We start from the raw sequence: 17,713 nt of genomic DNA on the forward strand, positions 1-17,713 counted from the left end.
GGCATTTTCCTGATGTATATCAGGAAAGTGCCCGCGATTCCGGACTGGTAGAGAGCCAGCCCCCCCACCCCCCCCGCACCGCACACTCTGCCCGGCACTACAGGGCTGGCCGGCCAGAGTGCGGTGCAGATCCCCCCCCGCCGCCTAACCCCCAGTACCCGCTAGCCCCCGACAACCACCCCGCGCCCCCATACCCGCCGCCGCTCACCACCGAAACACCGCCCCCCCCCCCCCGGAACTCACCACCGGGCCGCCCGCCGGATGCTCCACACCTCCGACCGCCGCCGCTGCCCGGACCTCAGCACTGCACCCGGACCCGGACGCCAACCTCGCGGCCCCGACAGAGCAGGATCCGGGACAGGTGAGATTACCCCTTAGGACTACTACTCCCACCATGCTCTGCTGGCAGGCCATGATGGGAGTTGTAGTTCTGCAGCCTGTGGCCATCCAGGTTGCAGAAGTACAACTCCCATCATGGCTCTGCTGGCAGGCCATGATGGGCGTTGTAGTTCTGCAGCCTGTGGCCATCCAGGTTGCAGAAGTACAACTCCCATCATGGCTCTGCTGGCAGGCCATGATGGGAGTTGTAGTTCTGCAGTCTGTGGCCATCCAGGTTGCAGAAGTACAACTCCCATCATGGCTCTGCTGGCAGGCCATGATGGGAGTTGTAGTTCTGCAGTCTGTGGCCATCCAGGTTGCAGACGTACAACTCCCATCATGCCTTGCTGACAGGCCATGATGGGAATTGTAGTTCTGCAACCTGGATGGCCACAGACTGCAGAACTACAACTCCCATCATGCCTTGCTGACAGGCCATGATGGGAATTGTAGTTCTGCAACCTGGATGGCCACAGACTGCAGAACTACAACTCCCATCATGCCTTGCTGACAGGCCATGATGGGAATTGTAGTTCTGCAGTCTGTGGCCATCCAGGTTGCAGACGTACAACTCCCATCATGCCTTGCTGACAGGCCATGATGGGAGTTATAGTTCTGCAGCCTGTGGCCATCCAGGTACACGGGTACCTGTGATTTATGTTGGCATACTAGACCATCTCATCAGGAAATCCTGAAGGTTTTTCCTGATGGTTTCCTGATGGTAAAAACGGATTACTGTCAGGAAATCCTGATACTATCCTGATGACATTTGAGGTCTCCTGATCAGGATTTCCTGACAGTAAAAACTGACACGGACGTGTGAATGGGGCCTTACTTGTTACACAAAGGGGGGGATTTATGAAGATCGGCGTACAAGTACGCCAGTCTTATATTCGGCCCCGCCCCCTTTTCCTGGCCGGGTGCCCAGATCTACGCCAGTCGTACCAAATCTACACCTGCTGGATCATGACTTGCGCCAGCTTATCACACCTCCACAAGCTCCGCCAGCCTGCCCATCGGGCGAGCGGGGTGTACGGCCCTGGGCGTACGCCAGGGAGAAGGGGCGAATCTGCTCCTTCTCCCTGGCGTACGCCTCGGGCGTGTCCTTTATAAATCCCCCCCAAAGTTTTTTAGTCAGGGTCTGGGAGTTCAGCACCCTGATGATAATTAGATAGAATTAGAGAAGCACACCGCTGAGCACTTCTCTCTGTCTCACTGCAGGAGGCTGGCTCTGCTGTAAAGGTGGCCATACTCCTGCAATAACTATGGGGCTAGGGATTGTGTGGCTGACTGTTCTCCCTCAGGTCCTCCACATACACAGGAACTTTCAGCTTGTCCCAGCATTCCTGTGTTCTCTATAGGGAGGGCTAAGCTGCCGCCAGACCCCTCTGGCTGCGGCTTATGCGAGATAAATGGGGTCTAGCAGTGATTTTCCATCACACCCAGGGAGACCTCATCTGTCACAGCCTTGTAGCGTCCATCTCCTGCAATAGTCCTGACAGGGATAGAAGCTGCTGGGAGGGACCCTTGTCCTAGTGACTGGTGGGGTCCCCAGAGATCACACATGATCGCCAGTAAATGATGTTTCAGGGGGCTCTAATACAGATCAAACACAGTGTTATGCTGACATGAGAGCTCATTATATATAGCCCTAGGTGCGCCAGTGTGTATGCAGCGATGCGACATTTGACCTGGAACAGGACGAGCACGGAGGAGAGCGGGGAGCAGCCGCCCCTTCCTGTGCAGTGTCGGCCAATCCCGCCCGTGTGAGCCGTGCGCCCCGTGCTGGAGGGAGGGAAGCGCCAGAGTGCGGGCTACACGCAGCGGGTGAGTGCGGGCTACACGCAGCGGGTGAGTGCGGGCTGCACGCAGCGGGTGAGTGCGGGCTGCACGCAGCGGGTGAGTGCGGGCTACACATACCGGACTGCTGACATTAGTCACAGAACTGGCTCGTGTGAATTCAACCCCACTGTGGAGTGATGCGTGAGTAGTCGTGTCAGGAATTCTGTCTCTGTCCTCCTGCAGGTGTCCGGATCTGAGTTCTCTGTGACCCGGGGAAGAAGAAGTAGTAGTGGTGACCATGGCCGAGGAGGAGAGCGGCGGCGGCGGTGGTATCCTGCAGGAGATCTTCACCTCCCCCCTGAACATCTGCCTGCTCTGCCTGTGCCTCTACCTGCTCTACAAGATCCTCCGGGGCGACCGACCCCAACACTCGGACGAGCCCCGGGAGGAGCAGCTGCCCAAGATGAAGAGGAGAGACTTCACCCTGGCGCAGCTGAAGGAGTACGACGGGCTGCAGAGCCCCCGCATCCTCATGGCCATCAATGGCAAGGTGTTCGATGTCACCAGGGGCAAGAAGTTCTATGGGCCAGGTAACCCGGGCAGATTGGGCTGGGGATTTAGTCTCCTCATTGGTTTCAATGCATAAAATCTGATGTTACAATCCACAGGTCACTGTCAGCCAGGGAGTAGGGTGCAGTGAGTACATGAGATTTCACCAATGACCTCTACTTTGCAGGTACTTAGAAGGTTCTCATCTGCTTCTAGCATGTATGGTGGGAACCTGCGCACACACTAAATATAATATTAGATAGACATGAAGGCTTATTAGTCACACTGACCCAGTATATACCCAGTAGTAATGTAGTGTAGTAGACTGTGTTATTCCATATACAAGATCCTGTAGGACACCTATCCATTCATTGGATGTCATGATAGTGTGTGACAGGTCTCCTTTACAGATTCTGTTTAACATACACACTAACTGGAGGAGAAGCGTGAGATGTGAATAACGCCTTATTCACAGAACATCCCCCCCCCCCCCTAAATGCTTCCACATTGTTAGGAAAGACCCTTAGCTATAGCTGGCAAGGGGTGTGTGGCAGCCCCCGCTGTGGTCTGGGAGATGACAGCTCCGTAGCTCTGTACGCCGCCCGTAGCCTTGAACTTTTAGACTTATCTCACATGACTGCTGGAAATGTGGGCAGAAAGCCATCCAAGATTAAAAGGCAATCTGTGGGTCCTTGAGGTTGGAGGAAAGCAGTTTCTGGTTTATTTTTTATACAGATCTCGTAACAATGACCAAGAAAAACACAAGATCTGAATGTGTGAATACGCCCATGGATTACCTGGGAAGCACTGTGCATACTGGGTAGCACCTACTAATTGTTTTGGTCCAATTGCCTGGCAACAAGTGCCAAGTCAGCGTCTCTTTGGAGATCAGACATGTTGTATAAAGGGCTGGTGGGGGTAAATAGGACAAGAACTTTTACCCCTCCCCCTTAAAGGGCGTGCAACTTCAGAGATTGAGATTCCAGCACCTTTGCCCTATATACCCAGCCTGTGTACTATGTATAATAAAGCAGATACTGGGTGCTGTAAATAGGTTTATAGCTGCGATATGCTTTTTGTGTTTGGACCTATATTATATAGACACCCAAATTGAACCTTGTAAAGCCAGTGCATCTATCACCCCTTTCTCCCGCCAGATACTATGGTAATGTACTATAAATTACCCCAGCACAGTGTCAGCCTGTTCAGTCCAGTGCACATTCTTCAGCACTATGTCATGCATCGAATTATAGGTTAGGTTACGTGTAGTAAGACTAGACTCGAAGTAAGGCTAGGGGGCTACTAAGGGGCCTTGTCTAGGTAGTACAGTGCTCTGTCGGGGCAACTTGACTTAAGAGATAGAGCTTAATAGAAGAAGCTCATATTCACCGCTTATCCTGATACCGACTTCCACCAGAAGAGATCTCGGAGTGCAATACAGACAAACAAGTGAGACACCAAGTGGCAGAAATAGAGAAGACAACCTTGAGCCCAGAGTGTGACACATATCTAATACCTGACGGTTGTGCTGAGATGTAGTGGCACACCTGCTCTGGGACACCACACTGTGATTGGCCAGAGAAGTAAGGGAAGGGATTCCAGGTGTGAGTACTGCAGGCAGCCCAGATTTGATCCTGCCCCTTTAAAGTAAGATATATTAGGTAGCTGCTTGTTTGGCTGACAATGCAGGCACTTTCAATGGAAAGGATGGGTAAGCTGCTGCCAGTCTCCTCTGGTGGCTTATTAAAGCATTGGGCATGCTGACATCCATCAGTCTGCTGTGTCATTCTCCTAACATCATGTGCTGGGGTGGAGTTGGGAGGCCCCATACACATGATTATTAGCCAGTCCCACTGAAATTGTCTGCTTTGGCTGTGATGTCTATGGCCAGTTTTATACTTCAGCATAACCAAAGTTCAGAGGGAGCATAAAGCTGGATTGTGGATTTCATGTGTAAGTGCCTGTTCACACTGAGTAAAAGTGGCAGGATTTCAATTTCAAGTGCCTCCAAAAATTTGACATGACATGTCCCCTTAGTATCTGATCACTCTGAACTGTGATCAGATACTATGTTTAATTTAACATAATGCATCACTATAGACCCAGTTTTCTTTGTGACAAAACTCTTTTAAGTTATTCATGTGTTAGTAAATAGCGATTAGGGCATCTTGAATATGATTGGGTTTGTTTGAAGCCGTGCATGCAGCATTTGATTTCCACTTGGATGCCACCCTAGGGAGTCTTGGAAAACATGGATCCAGTCATAGGCTAGGTTCACACTATGTAAAAATGTTGGCCGCCCTTCGTAGTGACAACTGTCATTGCGCAAATAGCTTTTTATTATGAAAGATGGCTGTCATTTTTACATGGTGTGAACCTAGCTTATGGCTGTATCCATGTTGTCCAGGCAGCCTTAGGGCTTCATCCAGCTTCTTCAGCCACCTGTGATCAAATGTTGCATGCTCAAGGTTTGCTCATCTGTTAGTAAACTGTACCTGGCGTTATTCCATAATAGCATCACAGCTACAATTTCCCAGCTATACAGTTAGCAGTATGCCAGCTGTCATCTGTGCCAGTGTTCTGCACAAGCAGACTGGTATAAAATAACCTGTATGGTATGAGAGGCTGCAGATTGAGGAACCTCTTTTATAATAGTGATTCCAGTAATAGCACTATATAAGGGGATGTCCTATTCCATCATCCACCCCCACCGGTGCAGCTGGTGCACTATTTTGCCAATTATGCCCTAGTTTTACTGCCAAATTATGCAGCTACTGGCCATCACATTACGCATGCTTTTACCTGCATGCAGTAGCTGCAACATAAGTGTAGTTGTAGTCTAGAACGTGAAAATTACACGGGAACCTAGAACAAGGTTAAAGCGGTTCTCCGCTAGTTATCCACCATCCGGTGGATAGGGAATAACTAATACAATACCCCTTTAAAGCAACAGTCCAGCCATGAAGTTTATTCCATACAGGGCATTAGGGGGTGAAGCTAAAGGGTCCCACTGCCCCTCCTCCTTCTATGCAGCTCCACTTTTTGGTGTGTTGCTTTAAGCAGATGATATTGTGTTAGCTTGTAATGTACACACCTGATAAAGACCATGGCTTTCTTTTCTGTTTTTAATCTTCAGATTATTCTTTTATTTCCTAAGATGAACAGCGATAATTCCTCCAGACATTATTTGCTGGGAGCTACTACTCCAGAATGCTTTAGTGTCGTGTTTCACGATCTTGGCATAACTTGTTCATCCAGTTCAGACGTTATTAGAGAATCGGCAAACAAATGCACTTCATTACATAAGGGGAACAGGTAGAGTTGGGCCGGAGCTGCACACGAAATTGATAGTGTCCCAGCTCCGGTTTCCTTGACATTTGTCTATGGTAATCACCTGAGTTGTTTGAACATACAGCTGCTGAAATACAATTAATATTAAGTAGAAAAAAAAATTTGAAAAGATAAAATTACCCACAGATTTTGATGGTTCCCCACACACCTAACTGCTGGGATGCAGCATGTTTTACATTTTCATAATGCTGTCGTTTAAAGGAGTTTACTATTGTGGCAGAGGCCATGCTATGCCCCAATATGTGTTACAGGTCATTGTATTCATATAAACGATATACAAGTGGTGCCTTGGATTACGAGCATAATTCGTTCTGGGACCGTGCTTGTAATCCAAATCCACTTTTAAACCAAAGCAAATTTTCCCATAAGAAATCACTGAAATGCAGACAATTGGTTCTGTACCCCAGAAATAATGATTTTTAAAAAAATTCTGAATAACATGTAAAATAGATGAAACAAACAAACATTCAGAAACAGCTGAATATGTGATATTGTAAGTTACTGTACAGTATATCAATCAGCATGTGGAGTATAATGTATAGTAAGTGCATAAACCTGAAAAAAACAGCAGCACATTGTAGATACATGATGGAACTGCAGATCCCCATAATGCAGTAGTGTAGTACAACAGGCTATCATAGAGAAGCAGGGCTGCTGTCAGAGGTCTCTGTGGTCACATGACAGCAATGAGGAGGGGTGTATGTTCAGCATGGACCAATCAGGAAGTGAGAATCACAGAGCTGTGCAGGAGGACAGTGACAAACATTTCTATACAGCAGTGTGTATAGCTGAGTGTAAGTGCAGGCAAATTATGGTAGTATTGGAGAGGATGGGAAACACAAGAGCTAACCGAGACTACAGGGAGCATAAAGGAAAGAGCAGAGCAGATGTGGACACCGTATAGCAGCAGTCTCTGTCCGGGGAGAGAGGGGTTACAGCTATGGGATTACCTCCATAGTCCTGGCCCCTGATGTAAGCCCCAGCCTGAAGTGGTTCTGCAATGATTTAGAAGGTGAGGGAGACTTCCTGGGTCTGTAGACCACACTATGCAGACCATTCCTCTTCCTCACTCCCCCTTTCACCCATACAGGGAGCTCTTAAACCAAAGCAATGCTCTTAAACCAAGTTACAATTTTGAAAAACTGTGAGCTCTTCTTGCAAAACGCTCTTAATCCAAGTTACTCTTAAACCTAGGTACCACTGTATTTAAAAGTGGCTAGAGAGATTCTTAAAAAGATGTTTCCCATAGAGGAGTTTAGAGCCCAGTAGCAGTGACTTCAGTGATAACATCGATTTCATAACGTTAGTTGGACATTAAAGTGATTTGCGAAATAGTTAAGGACAGAAAACTTTGTACTTTGTCACATAATGTTGGTTCGTGTATTATGTGGAGACTCTTATCTGAATAGTCTGGATGGTTAATGGTTAACTTAAAGCAAAAATGTAATATTTGTTGGGATTAGTTAAATTAGTCATATATATAATTGTTCTCCCCTACTGCATACATTATGCTAGGCTGATGTCATGTCTTCTTTAAAGTGACTCCGTACCCACAATCTGACTCCCCCCCCCCCCCCCCCCCCCCCCCCAAACCACTTGTACCTTCAGATAGCTGCTTTTAATCCAAGATCTGTCCTGGGGTCCGTTCGGCAGGGGATGCAGTTATTGTCATAAAAACAACTTTTAATCCAGCAGCGCTGTGTCTAACGGCCGGGGCTTACATTAGTATATGCATTAGGCTGGCACAACCTCTCTGTCCTTCCTCCCCACCCTCCTCATTATTAGGAATGATCCAGGAACATTTACTGCTGTTTGAGCTTTGCACAGGTGTATTAACGATCCAGCCCATGTGCCGGGCTGCCACAGGTGGGGAATAGGAAGAAATCTGCCTGGAGTATTTCTAATGATGAGGAGGGTGGGGAGGAAGGACAGAGAGGCTGTGCCAGCCTAATTCATATACAAATGTAAGCCCCGGCTGTTAGACACAGCGCTGCCAGATTCAAAGTTGTTTTTATGACGATAACTGCATCACCTGCCGAACAGACCCCAGGACAGATCTTGGATTAAAAGCAGTTATCCGAAGGTACAAGTGGTTTGGGGGGTCAGATTGTGGGTACAGAGTCGCTTTAAGGTCTCTTTGTAAGGGTGGCGGCTTCCTGATAACTTGTACATGACAGCAAGTTCAAGTATAAGGGCTGTAATAAAGACGCTGTATTTTGCAAGTCTTGTACAGCTTAAGGAAATAGGATCCTGCTAGGATTCTTGTTCATATGGTTGTTTTCAGGACCCTGGTGTCCTCGTATTTCCAGAACTGTTTCCAGCACAGTAACTTTCCCTTTTTTTTTTTTTTTTTTTTTTTTTTTTGCGTGCTGGTCTGTTCTGGTCTCTGACAAATATATACGCCCATGTGAACAACCTTTGTGTCTTGTTAAGGGGTCTTGTATAGCATGCAAATAGGGAACCTGAGGCGGGTGATTTTGTTGTTGTATGAAAATGAATGCATTACCTTTTTTTGTTTTTTCATGAGAACCCGATGCTGAAAAATGTTCTTTTTATTCTAATGTTTTCATTTTTGTAAATTATAGACTTTTATTTTTTACCATATTATCTTGGCTTTCTGCACAGCATTTAGAGATCTACTTTACAGCAGCCCCATGGACATGGGGAACAGTAGACTGTGGGAGAGTTTTCTAGGCATGCTTTGTGACCTGTGCAGGAAAAGTGAAAGGCTCTGAATATCCTATATTGTGAAAAGCCTGATACTATGCTATCTTACCTATACACTGGCATCACTTTTCACCATTTATTCCTATTTCTCTGCTTGCCATGTGATTTGCCATACATAATATAAAATGGTAATGATACAAGGTAAAGCCATTCAGTGTATAAATGTGAATGTAAATATGATACAGAACACTGGCAGGTAAGGCATTGTCATAGTTGGCAGAAACCAGATTATAAATACTTCACAGATTATGTCTCAGGGTTGACCAGCTGGGTGTGGTACCCCAACATCATGCCACCACCTCTCTGCACAAGTCTAGAGACTGTTACAGTGCTAGGAGTATCTGGCTCTTATTAATGATTTCTGTACATGAAATATTCATCAGTCTGTGCAGATGGAGAAACGCATTAGCTTTGTGACTGCAGACTGATAAGGTCGGCTGCAGCCTGGACACAACATTTATTGTTTTATTTACCCCACTAATTACAATAGGACATAAATAAGCTTCAATCCCTGCTGACTGCCCAACAATAATAGTTACTGTAAGTAATATAGTCAAGAGCTTAAAGGGACTGACCTAATGATATCACCTGCTGTATGATGCACTGCAGGGATTCAGATCTAATTCTTCTGTCCTCAGAGGGACCTTATGGTGTGTTTGCTGGACGTGATGCTTCACGAGGTCTCGCCACTTTCTGCCTTGAAAAAGAAGCTTTGTCGGACACCTATGATGACCTGTCAGACCTGACCGCTTCCCAGAGGGAGACCCTGAGTGACTGGGAACAACAATTTACCTGTAAGTTGAAGATGTACTTGCTGTATCAGGTTGGTCTCAGTGGAAATGCCATAGATAAAAGAATGTTACTTCACTAGAACAATAGGTCACAATGTTGTGTTACTGAAATGTTTGGTCCTAACCAGTAGACCAGGTATAGGGAACGGTTTATATACAAAGAAAGGAAAACAGACCCAGCTCACCCTTACTGTGTCCCAGTCTCCGTGTGGATTTAACCCCTGGCAAGACAGAGCACTGATCTTTACTGGAACTTATGATTCATTTAAACTTGTTGGGACGTAATTCCCATCTTTATATATGTACTTTAAAGGCCAGTAACAACCCCCACCAGATAGTCCAATGGCCAACAAATTTGGAATTCTTCTTGCAGCCTTACTCATGGTGGTTGTTACTGGCTGGTAATGTGCGGCATTGATTTACCTTGGTTCGCATAATTATTATAAAGTACAGTATTTAATATATAATTGGATTAGCTATTGCATATAAGAGATGGGTATATACCCATTCTGAGGCCAACATCCCAAGTATTTTTGATAATTTACCTGCTCAAACCAAAACATGGGGGGGGGGCTGTTGTTTTTGCTTTAAACTGTTCTGTTCTGTTGGACTCAATAGTAAAACCTCAGTTTGTGCGCACGTACATTAATTCCACAGCTGTTCTTTTTTGCAGGTGCAAAAATTAGCGCATGGTCATTTTTTGACCATGTATGGCAATTAAAAATTAAAAAATGTAAAGGGTTTTAAGGCTGGAAATACGGGCACCAAAAAAAACCCAAACAATTGTGAACATGAAGAAACAATAGTACAGAGCTAGCCATGATCTGTCTTCTAAATGTATAAATGACTCAGATGGGGAGGCTGGTTTATCTTCAAATTAACTTTCTGCTCAAACAGTTGGTATCTGCCAAGTAGGCTTTTATGAGTTAAATTAGCATATTGAAAGGTATGATGTCTTGCATATTAAAATCCACTATGGCCTGTCATAGTAGATTATCTACAGAAAAAGCCCTCTTGGTCCATCTAGTCTGCCCTTTTAGCATTTCCCTTCTTATTATCATAGGATAGATATATGTTTATCCCAGGCAGATTGAAATGTATTGTAGATTTACCAACCACATCTGCTGGAAGTTTGTTTCAAGCACCACTACTCTTTCAGTAAAGTAATATTACTGAACACACAGGACTCCTTTATAAGACTATGAACTAGTTGTATTCTGCTGTTTGGACTTTTATGATTCTTAAGGTCTGTATGAGTATTTGTCTTTAACGTCTCCAATGTCCTGTTTTCCAGTTAAATACCATCATGTTGGGAAGCTTCTGAGGGATGGAGAGGAACCCACAGAATACACTGATGAAGAGGATGCTAAAAGTTCTTCAGACCAGAAGAAGACAAATTAAAGGAACACGTTTTAAACTAACCCTTAACATTCCAGAACGTGCATGATAATTGCTTCTACTTTGGTCCACGATATTATGTGCACATATAACTGTGAGCCATGGTGATCCTGAATGTTATAGTGTCACAGTCTGTGCACAGCCTTTTATTGTATCCCTCTTATAGGGAGCTGTTTAATTCCAAAACTCCCTATGAAAAGTAAGAACTATGTCCAACACTAATACCTAATACAGTACAATAGATGACCAAGTTCTAGAATGCAAGTTTTCTTATTCTAACGCCCTACTAACAAGTACTGGGCCATTTGCAGTGTTCATTGATATTTAGGAATAGAACAAATTCCTTTCTTAACAGGTTCTTAGATATAATTTAGTAGTTAGTTAGTTAAGGGTTGTTCACATCACTAGGATGCAGTATGTCAGGAAACCATCAAAGAGACAATCTGATGTATATAGAGACATATCGAAAGGGTTTGATAAACTCAATGTTGTCTGTTTCTTGCTGGCTATCTTTTTGGGTCATCAAACCTTTTGGCTGTGCATTGGTATACATTTTTTGATGGTATCCCAACATACGTTGGCAGCAAATAGGTGAACAGCTTCTTATATCTGTTCCTGGGAGAGCTGAAAAACAAACTCGTGTCGGCTCTAATAGCAGCTAGTAGTGGTTGTTCTACGGCTCTTTAAAGGTAACCTGTCACCAAGACAATGCTATCTATTCCATCACCATCATGTTATAGAGCAGGAAGAGGTGAGCAGATTGATATATATCTTTGTGGGAAAAGAATTAGTATAACTTGTAACATGTTGATTGAAATCCCTGCTCATTCTGTGGTAAGGAGTCCAGTGGGTGGTGTCACAATGGACTGGACTCTTTAGCATGGAAACATCAGAGATTTCAATCAATAAATTACAGGTTGTAGTGAATCTTTTCCCATAATGATATATATCAAACTGTTCAGCTCCTTATGCTCTATAACACGATGCCAATAGCTTAGGCAACATTTTCATGGTGACTGGTTCCCTTTAAGACCTAATCATGGTTAACCATACAATAGACATATTATATTTTACACATTAGAAAAATGACGTACGCTACACACATACTATGCTTGATATTATTGGTAAAAGGTGCTGAATCTATGGGAAAACCCCATCATATCATTTACAAAGGCTGTAATTGTAAAAGGTTGAGTATTTGTGGTAATTGATAAGAAATTGCACCCAATGTGAGGCCTAACACCACCTATCAATAATGGCAGCAGACAGAGTTTAGGTGCCTTACTTCACTTTTGTGCTGGTGTTATATTCGCACTAAATAATTTCCTAAGTCTGGTATTTAATAGTTTATTTTACAACCATGAACTTGGTTTATTACCTGCACATTATATCAGTATAAAACAGTAGCGTGCATCTTGTAGTGTTACATGGAGATCTGTATCAGTCGACTGGAGTCAGTACAGTAATGCAAACAAGTTTTAGCCATGAAGGGCTCATGCACCCGGCCATGTCCTCTGTGTGGACTTTGTACAGCAACGCACACACTTTCACGTGTGTTGTATTGCAGAACCATGTTGATGCAACCATGATGATGCTTCTGCTTAAAATCCCACTAAACCTTAATTTTCTACAGAGGCAAACAGACATGTAATATGGGCTTTGTTACAGATCCATAAAATGCAAATCTGTAATACAGCCACGGACATAATTCTTATATGCCTTTAGGTCTAATTAAAAAATATCGGATTCTTTTGTAAATTTCAGCTTTCCTATTGAAGTCCATAAATCTGCAGTTAATCTGAGGTACTACAGCTTTTAATGTCATTTGCAGACTTTTTTTCCCCATAGTGTTTGGTTGGCATTTTGTAAATCTCATCCACTGATGGCCCGATATGGGTCTGTCCATGGAAAGAAACAACAGCCGATCAGGGCTCGTTTATCAATCATGCTGCCGGGCCACATGAACGATCCCTGTATCATTTGTCCGGCCATTTAAATATATTGCTGTCGGCCGCACATCCCCTGTTTACATAGGAACATGTGCTACTGACAGCAATAGATTTTAGTGCAGCACAAAAGTTTCGATCAGGTGTTTCCCTGCTGTTCAGCTGATCGTTGACACTTTTATACTGGCCAATTATCAGACAAGGGAGCGCTGCTAGCAATGCTGCTTGCTGATCATCAGGCTGTGTAAAAGGCCTCTTACTGTAAATGTTGCAGATTTTGGACAGAAATTACAATACAAATTAAGCAGAAAGTTCATCTTGCATGGCTGTGCGTTATCAGTTGTATAGCAACCATTTCTTTCCTATATGTCTTGGAATTGTGCCTGTTTTAATTGAGATTGACCTTTTGCTACCTTTTTGAGGTCGTAGATGTAATTATATCTACATCTTATTGTGATTGATAGAAATACTTTGACTTACTTTTAAATGACTATTAAAATTGTGGTTCTGCAGCCAATAATAAAAGTGCAGAGTTGTGCCTGTAAATAGAGGAGCCATGCCACATAGCATTCAGAAAGCTGATCAGCAATGGTCAGACCCCCCTCCCCCCAATCTAATATTGATAGTCATGCATAACTACTTTAAAGTGGTTATCCAGCGCTACAAAACATGGCCACTTTTCCCCCTACTGTTGTCTCCAGTTCAGGTGCGGTTTGCAATTAAGCTCCATTTACTTCAATGGAACTTAGTTTCAAAACCCCACCCAATCTGGAGACAACAGTAGGGGGAAAGTGGCCATGTTTTTGTAGCGCTGGATAACCCCTTTACTTTCACCCAGCTATAATTTGGGAAGGTAGGTGGGGTGGTCAATAAATAAGTTGTCTAAACCAGACAACTACTTTGAAATCTATTACTAAATTCAAGTTGATATGTTCTAGTGGTCTACACCTCCAGAAGTGTGATGTGTAATGTAAGAGAGACAGAAAGGGAACAAAAGCCATCACACCTGATGTAATCTAATGAGATGAAAAGCACAATGTACATTCTGTGCATGTTTGGTTAATAAAATGCTCTTTTCATAATAGTTTGGCTTTTTATGTTTGACACGTTTCCTGACATGCCTTGTAAACCTAGAAAGTGTGAAATGATACAAGCTTATCCGTATCTGACAGTATAGAAGAAGTGTTAGAAGTCTCTGAGACAAATGTTATGGTAGAGGGGTGTAATTTTAATGGTTCAGATGCATCCAGGCCCAGAGGGGACCTTATTCCTATAGGAGGAGAGAGTACAATAAAAAAGCGGATAGGATAGCTTCTCGCAGATGACAGTACGGACATCTTCTGAACAGCCCGTTCCACATTATCCTGGGGATGCTGTGTAGGATTAACAACTTAGGATGGAAGTGCAAATTTGTTATCATTATGCTGCAGCTATACAAGCATTGTCCAGCCAATAGTGTCCTTGTGCCATAGGGCAAATGTCTACCCTCAATGTGATCTCAAAGTCCATCCAAGCATTCCCCACACCATTATGCCACCTCAAACAGCCTGAACTGTTGACTCCGTACAAGGAGGGTTTATCCTCCTCATTTTATAGGGAAGGATAGTCATAAAGGATAGGTGTCTATAATACAGTGGCTACTAGTGAAAACTGCAATGCATTTGAATAGGGGCTTAAAAGGCATGTGAGCATCAGGAATGGACCAAGAACAATGGATGGTAATGAAATCGTCTGAAAAATTACCTTCTGTTCTTCATTGTGTGGCTGGCTAAGTGAATGTGCATTACTTTCCTGGGTAACACCAGCTGGGAAACCCTGAGTCTTGGAAAGCATATGGATGTGGTATGGCATATACCACCTACATATACATTGTTACAGACCAAGTCCATACCATCATGGCAGCAGCATTCTCTAGTGGCATCGGCTTCTTTCAGCAGGATCATGCTCCCTGCACCATGAAAAGAATGCATTGGATTTGAATTTGTGGAATGTTCTAGAAAAACAAGTCTAATCCTTGGAGGCATCATCTTGAAATTTACAGAAGGTAAAGTACTTACTGCTAACAGGTACCGTAAGACACGTTTAGAGCTGTTTTGGTGGTACAAGAGAAGTCAGTCTTGGGCCAACCAGAGGAAATCCTTAGTGTGCTCCCCTCCAAAGTAGTTAGGCTCTCATACTGTGTGCCCACGCGTCTGAAGTTAGGCCTACATACCGTATGCCCGCACCTATGTATTTAGGCACCAATGGTGTGTGTATGTCCCTCTCCTCTGTCTGTAGTAATGGCCACCCTGCTCCTCTGTTGTTAGACCCCCATACCCCCATGTAGTTAGGCTGCCTAGACTCCGTCCCCTCTTTGTAATTAGGCCCCATACCCTATTCCCCAACCCCATGTATTTAGGAATCCCTAAGGAGTAATAACAAGTTTAGCATTGATTGGCCAATGCTTAGGCAACCAGTGAGTATTAATTTTTGTTCCACGCTCCAGAATCATCTAATGACCTAGGAAAGCAAGCGCAGAGGGAGACCATGCCTTTACAGTTGTGACGCACAGTGCAGATGTTGGAGCCTACCAGAGCATCCTCTAGTCCACTGCTGGGCCAGTTTATTGCCATGTATACATAAAAAAAAAAAATAACAGTTATAAAAACAAAAATTGACAAGTCTAGGTGCTGAGACTAGAATAAGCTGGGAAAAGGGCTCAGCTACGCACTTTTCTCCCCATTGCTTCTCCTCTCTGAATTTGATGTCTATAAAGCCCACTCCTTTTTATTTTTAACAATTGGTGGGGGTCTGAGCACCCAGACCAATCAAGACATGACTCTATGACATATCAATTATTTTATGAATTTTTTTAATATGGTCACTTTTAGGCTATGTTTGCACAAAGTAAAACAATGCTAAATCTGGTGGCATTTCCAGTATAAAGCTATGTTCCCACACAGTTTTTTTGCTCAGTATTTTGCAACCAAAACAAGGAGTGGATTGCAAACATAGAAAGTCTATGTTCACACACTTGAATTTGAGTGGATGGCCGTCATTAAATGGCAAATAATTAAAACAATGCCCATCTTTTGCCATTAAATGACGGCCATCCACTCAATTTTAACAGTGTGTGAACATAGCCTTTCTGTGTTTGCAATCCACTCCTGGTTTTGATTGCAAAATAGCAGAATAATGCAAATCAATTGGAAATTGGACATCAGGGTACACATCATATAGAATAACATCTATAATTGATTACAACTGTCAAAATAATGAACATGCTCTTTATTTATGACTTTTTTTTTTTACCTGTTCAGTTTTATTTTCACTTAAAAATACATCTGTACTTTGGTATTATTTCACTGTGGAAGAACATAGCCTTAATGTTTTTAAGCAGTTCTTGTTTGGTCTTGGCCACTCCAGTTCTAAAAACGTCAGCAGGGTAATGATGCTTGGTTTGTAATGACAATAGGCCACATGATACTAAGCTGATTAATATTTATAGGACACAACTAAAAATAACAACAGAGTCAATAAAAGCTTCTCATATGCTAATCAAAGCATCTGCTTTATTCTATCTGTAAATGTATAACAAAAACCATTATCAAACACACATTCCCTTCCAGCATTTCAGTGGCCTATTAGGATAGTTTGCAGATGTTTTAACCCCTTAATAACCGGGCACTTTTAAAATCTGCATTGCAAAACTTATTTATTTTTTTTTACGTTTTTCTTCATGCAGCCATATGAGGACTTTCAAAAATGTTTTTATTAAACTTTGCTAAATTGTATAATCAAGTTTAAGTAATATTTGAGTGATCACAGGAAGGCAAGGTGAGCCTCTTCTCCTATATTACATACATACATCTTAGTATAACAATTTCACCTCATTCAGCAAACACAAAGGTAACTATAACAACAATGGTAGCTTAAAGAACAAATATCCATACAGAACAAATTAGGGTGAGCACCGGAAACTAAAACAGTCCCCCTTATCCCAGTGTGTGGGAAAAGTGGGCAGTGTCCAGTGAATCCAGACTGTGGGTGCTGTAAAGCCAGTATCCATTTAAACCAGTCTGTTGATGCTATAAAGCCATTCTCCAGTGAATCCAGACTGTGGGTGCTGTAAAGCCAGTATCCATTTAAACCAGTCTGTTGATGCTATAAAGCCATTCTCCAGTGAATCCAGTCTGTGGGTGAAGGTATCCTAGTGTGTGGGAGAAGTGGTCAGTGTCCAGTGAATCCAGGATGTGGGTGGTTAACCCATTGGTATGCCAGTGTGTGGCTGCTGTGAAGCCAGTCTCTTGTGATTCCACTGTGGGTGCCGCAAAGCCAGTGTCCTTTACAACCAGTCTGTGGGTGCTGTAAAGCCAGTGTCAATTTCAACCAGTCTGTGGGTGCTGTAAAGCTAGTGTCCAGACCAGTTTGTGAGTGCTGTAAAGAGAGTGTCCATTCAAGCCCGTGTATGGGTGCTATAAAGCCACTGTCCTTTCAAATCAGTGTGTGGGTGTCCTTTCGAAATATTACAAAGCACATTCAAATCCCAATCAAGCTCCTTCCAACCCCTGTACAATAAAGTATTCACCCCCCCCCCAATTAGGTTACATCGGTGGCCTGTCACATCTATAGAGGCACCAGTAGGGGCACTATCCCCCATATAAATTTATTTGAGAGCTGTTAAAGGGGTTATCCAGCGCTACAAAAACATGGCCACTTTCCCCCTACTGTTGTCTCCAGTTTGGGTGGGGTTTTGAAACTCAGTTCCATTGAAGTAAATGGAGCTTAATTGCAAACTGCACCTGAACTGGA

General features: G+C 43.7%; 1 protein-coding gene across 4 annotated transcripts; it reads left to right on the top strand.

The window, feature by feature from the left end:
• The first annotated feature begins 2,107 nt into the window (after positions 1-2,107).
• Positions 2,108-14,006, top strand: PGRMC1 (progesterone receptor membrane component 1). 4 transcript variants are annotated; one of them, XM_069942875.1, is made up of 4 exons: positions 2,108-2,205; positions 2,404-2,750; positions 9,426-9,581; positions 10,873-14,006. In XM_069942875.1, the coding sequence occupies exons 2-4, from the start codon at positions 2,459-2,461 to the stop codon at positions 10,977-10,979; spliced, it is 555 nt and encodes a 184-aa protein (XP_069798976.1). In that variant the 5' UTR covers positions 2,108-2,205; positions 2,404-2,458; the 3' UTR covers positions 10,980-14,006. The 4 variants fall into 4 exon arrangements, with proteins under 4 accessions (XP_069798976.1, XP_069798975.1, XP_069798974.1 ...); XM_069942874.1 differs by having other exon boundaries at positions 2,124-2,229; XM_069942873.1 differs by having other exon boundaries at positions 2,133-2,277.
• Positions 14,007-17,713: the final 3,707 nt, after the last annotated feature.

The sequence above is a fragment of the Dendropsophus ebraccatus genome, chromosome 10 (assembly GCF_027789765.1).
Source record: "Dendropsophus ebraccatus isolate aDenEbr1 chromosome 10, aDenEbr1.pat, whole genome shotgun sequence".
NCBI lineage: Eukaryota > Metazoa > Chordata > Amphibia > Anura > Hylidae > Dendropsophus > Dendropsophus ebraccatus.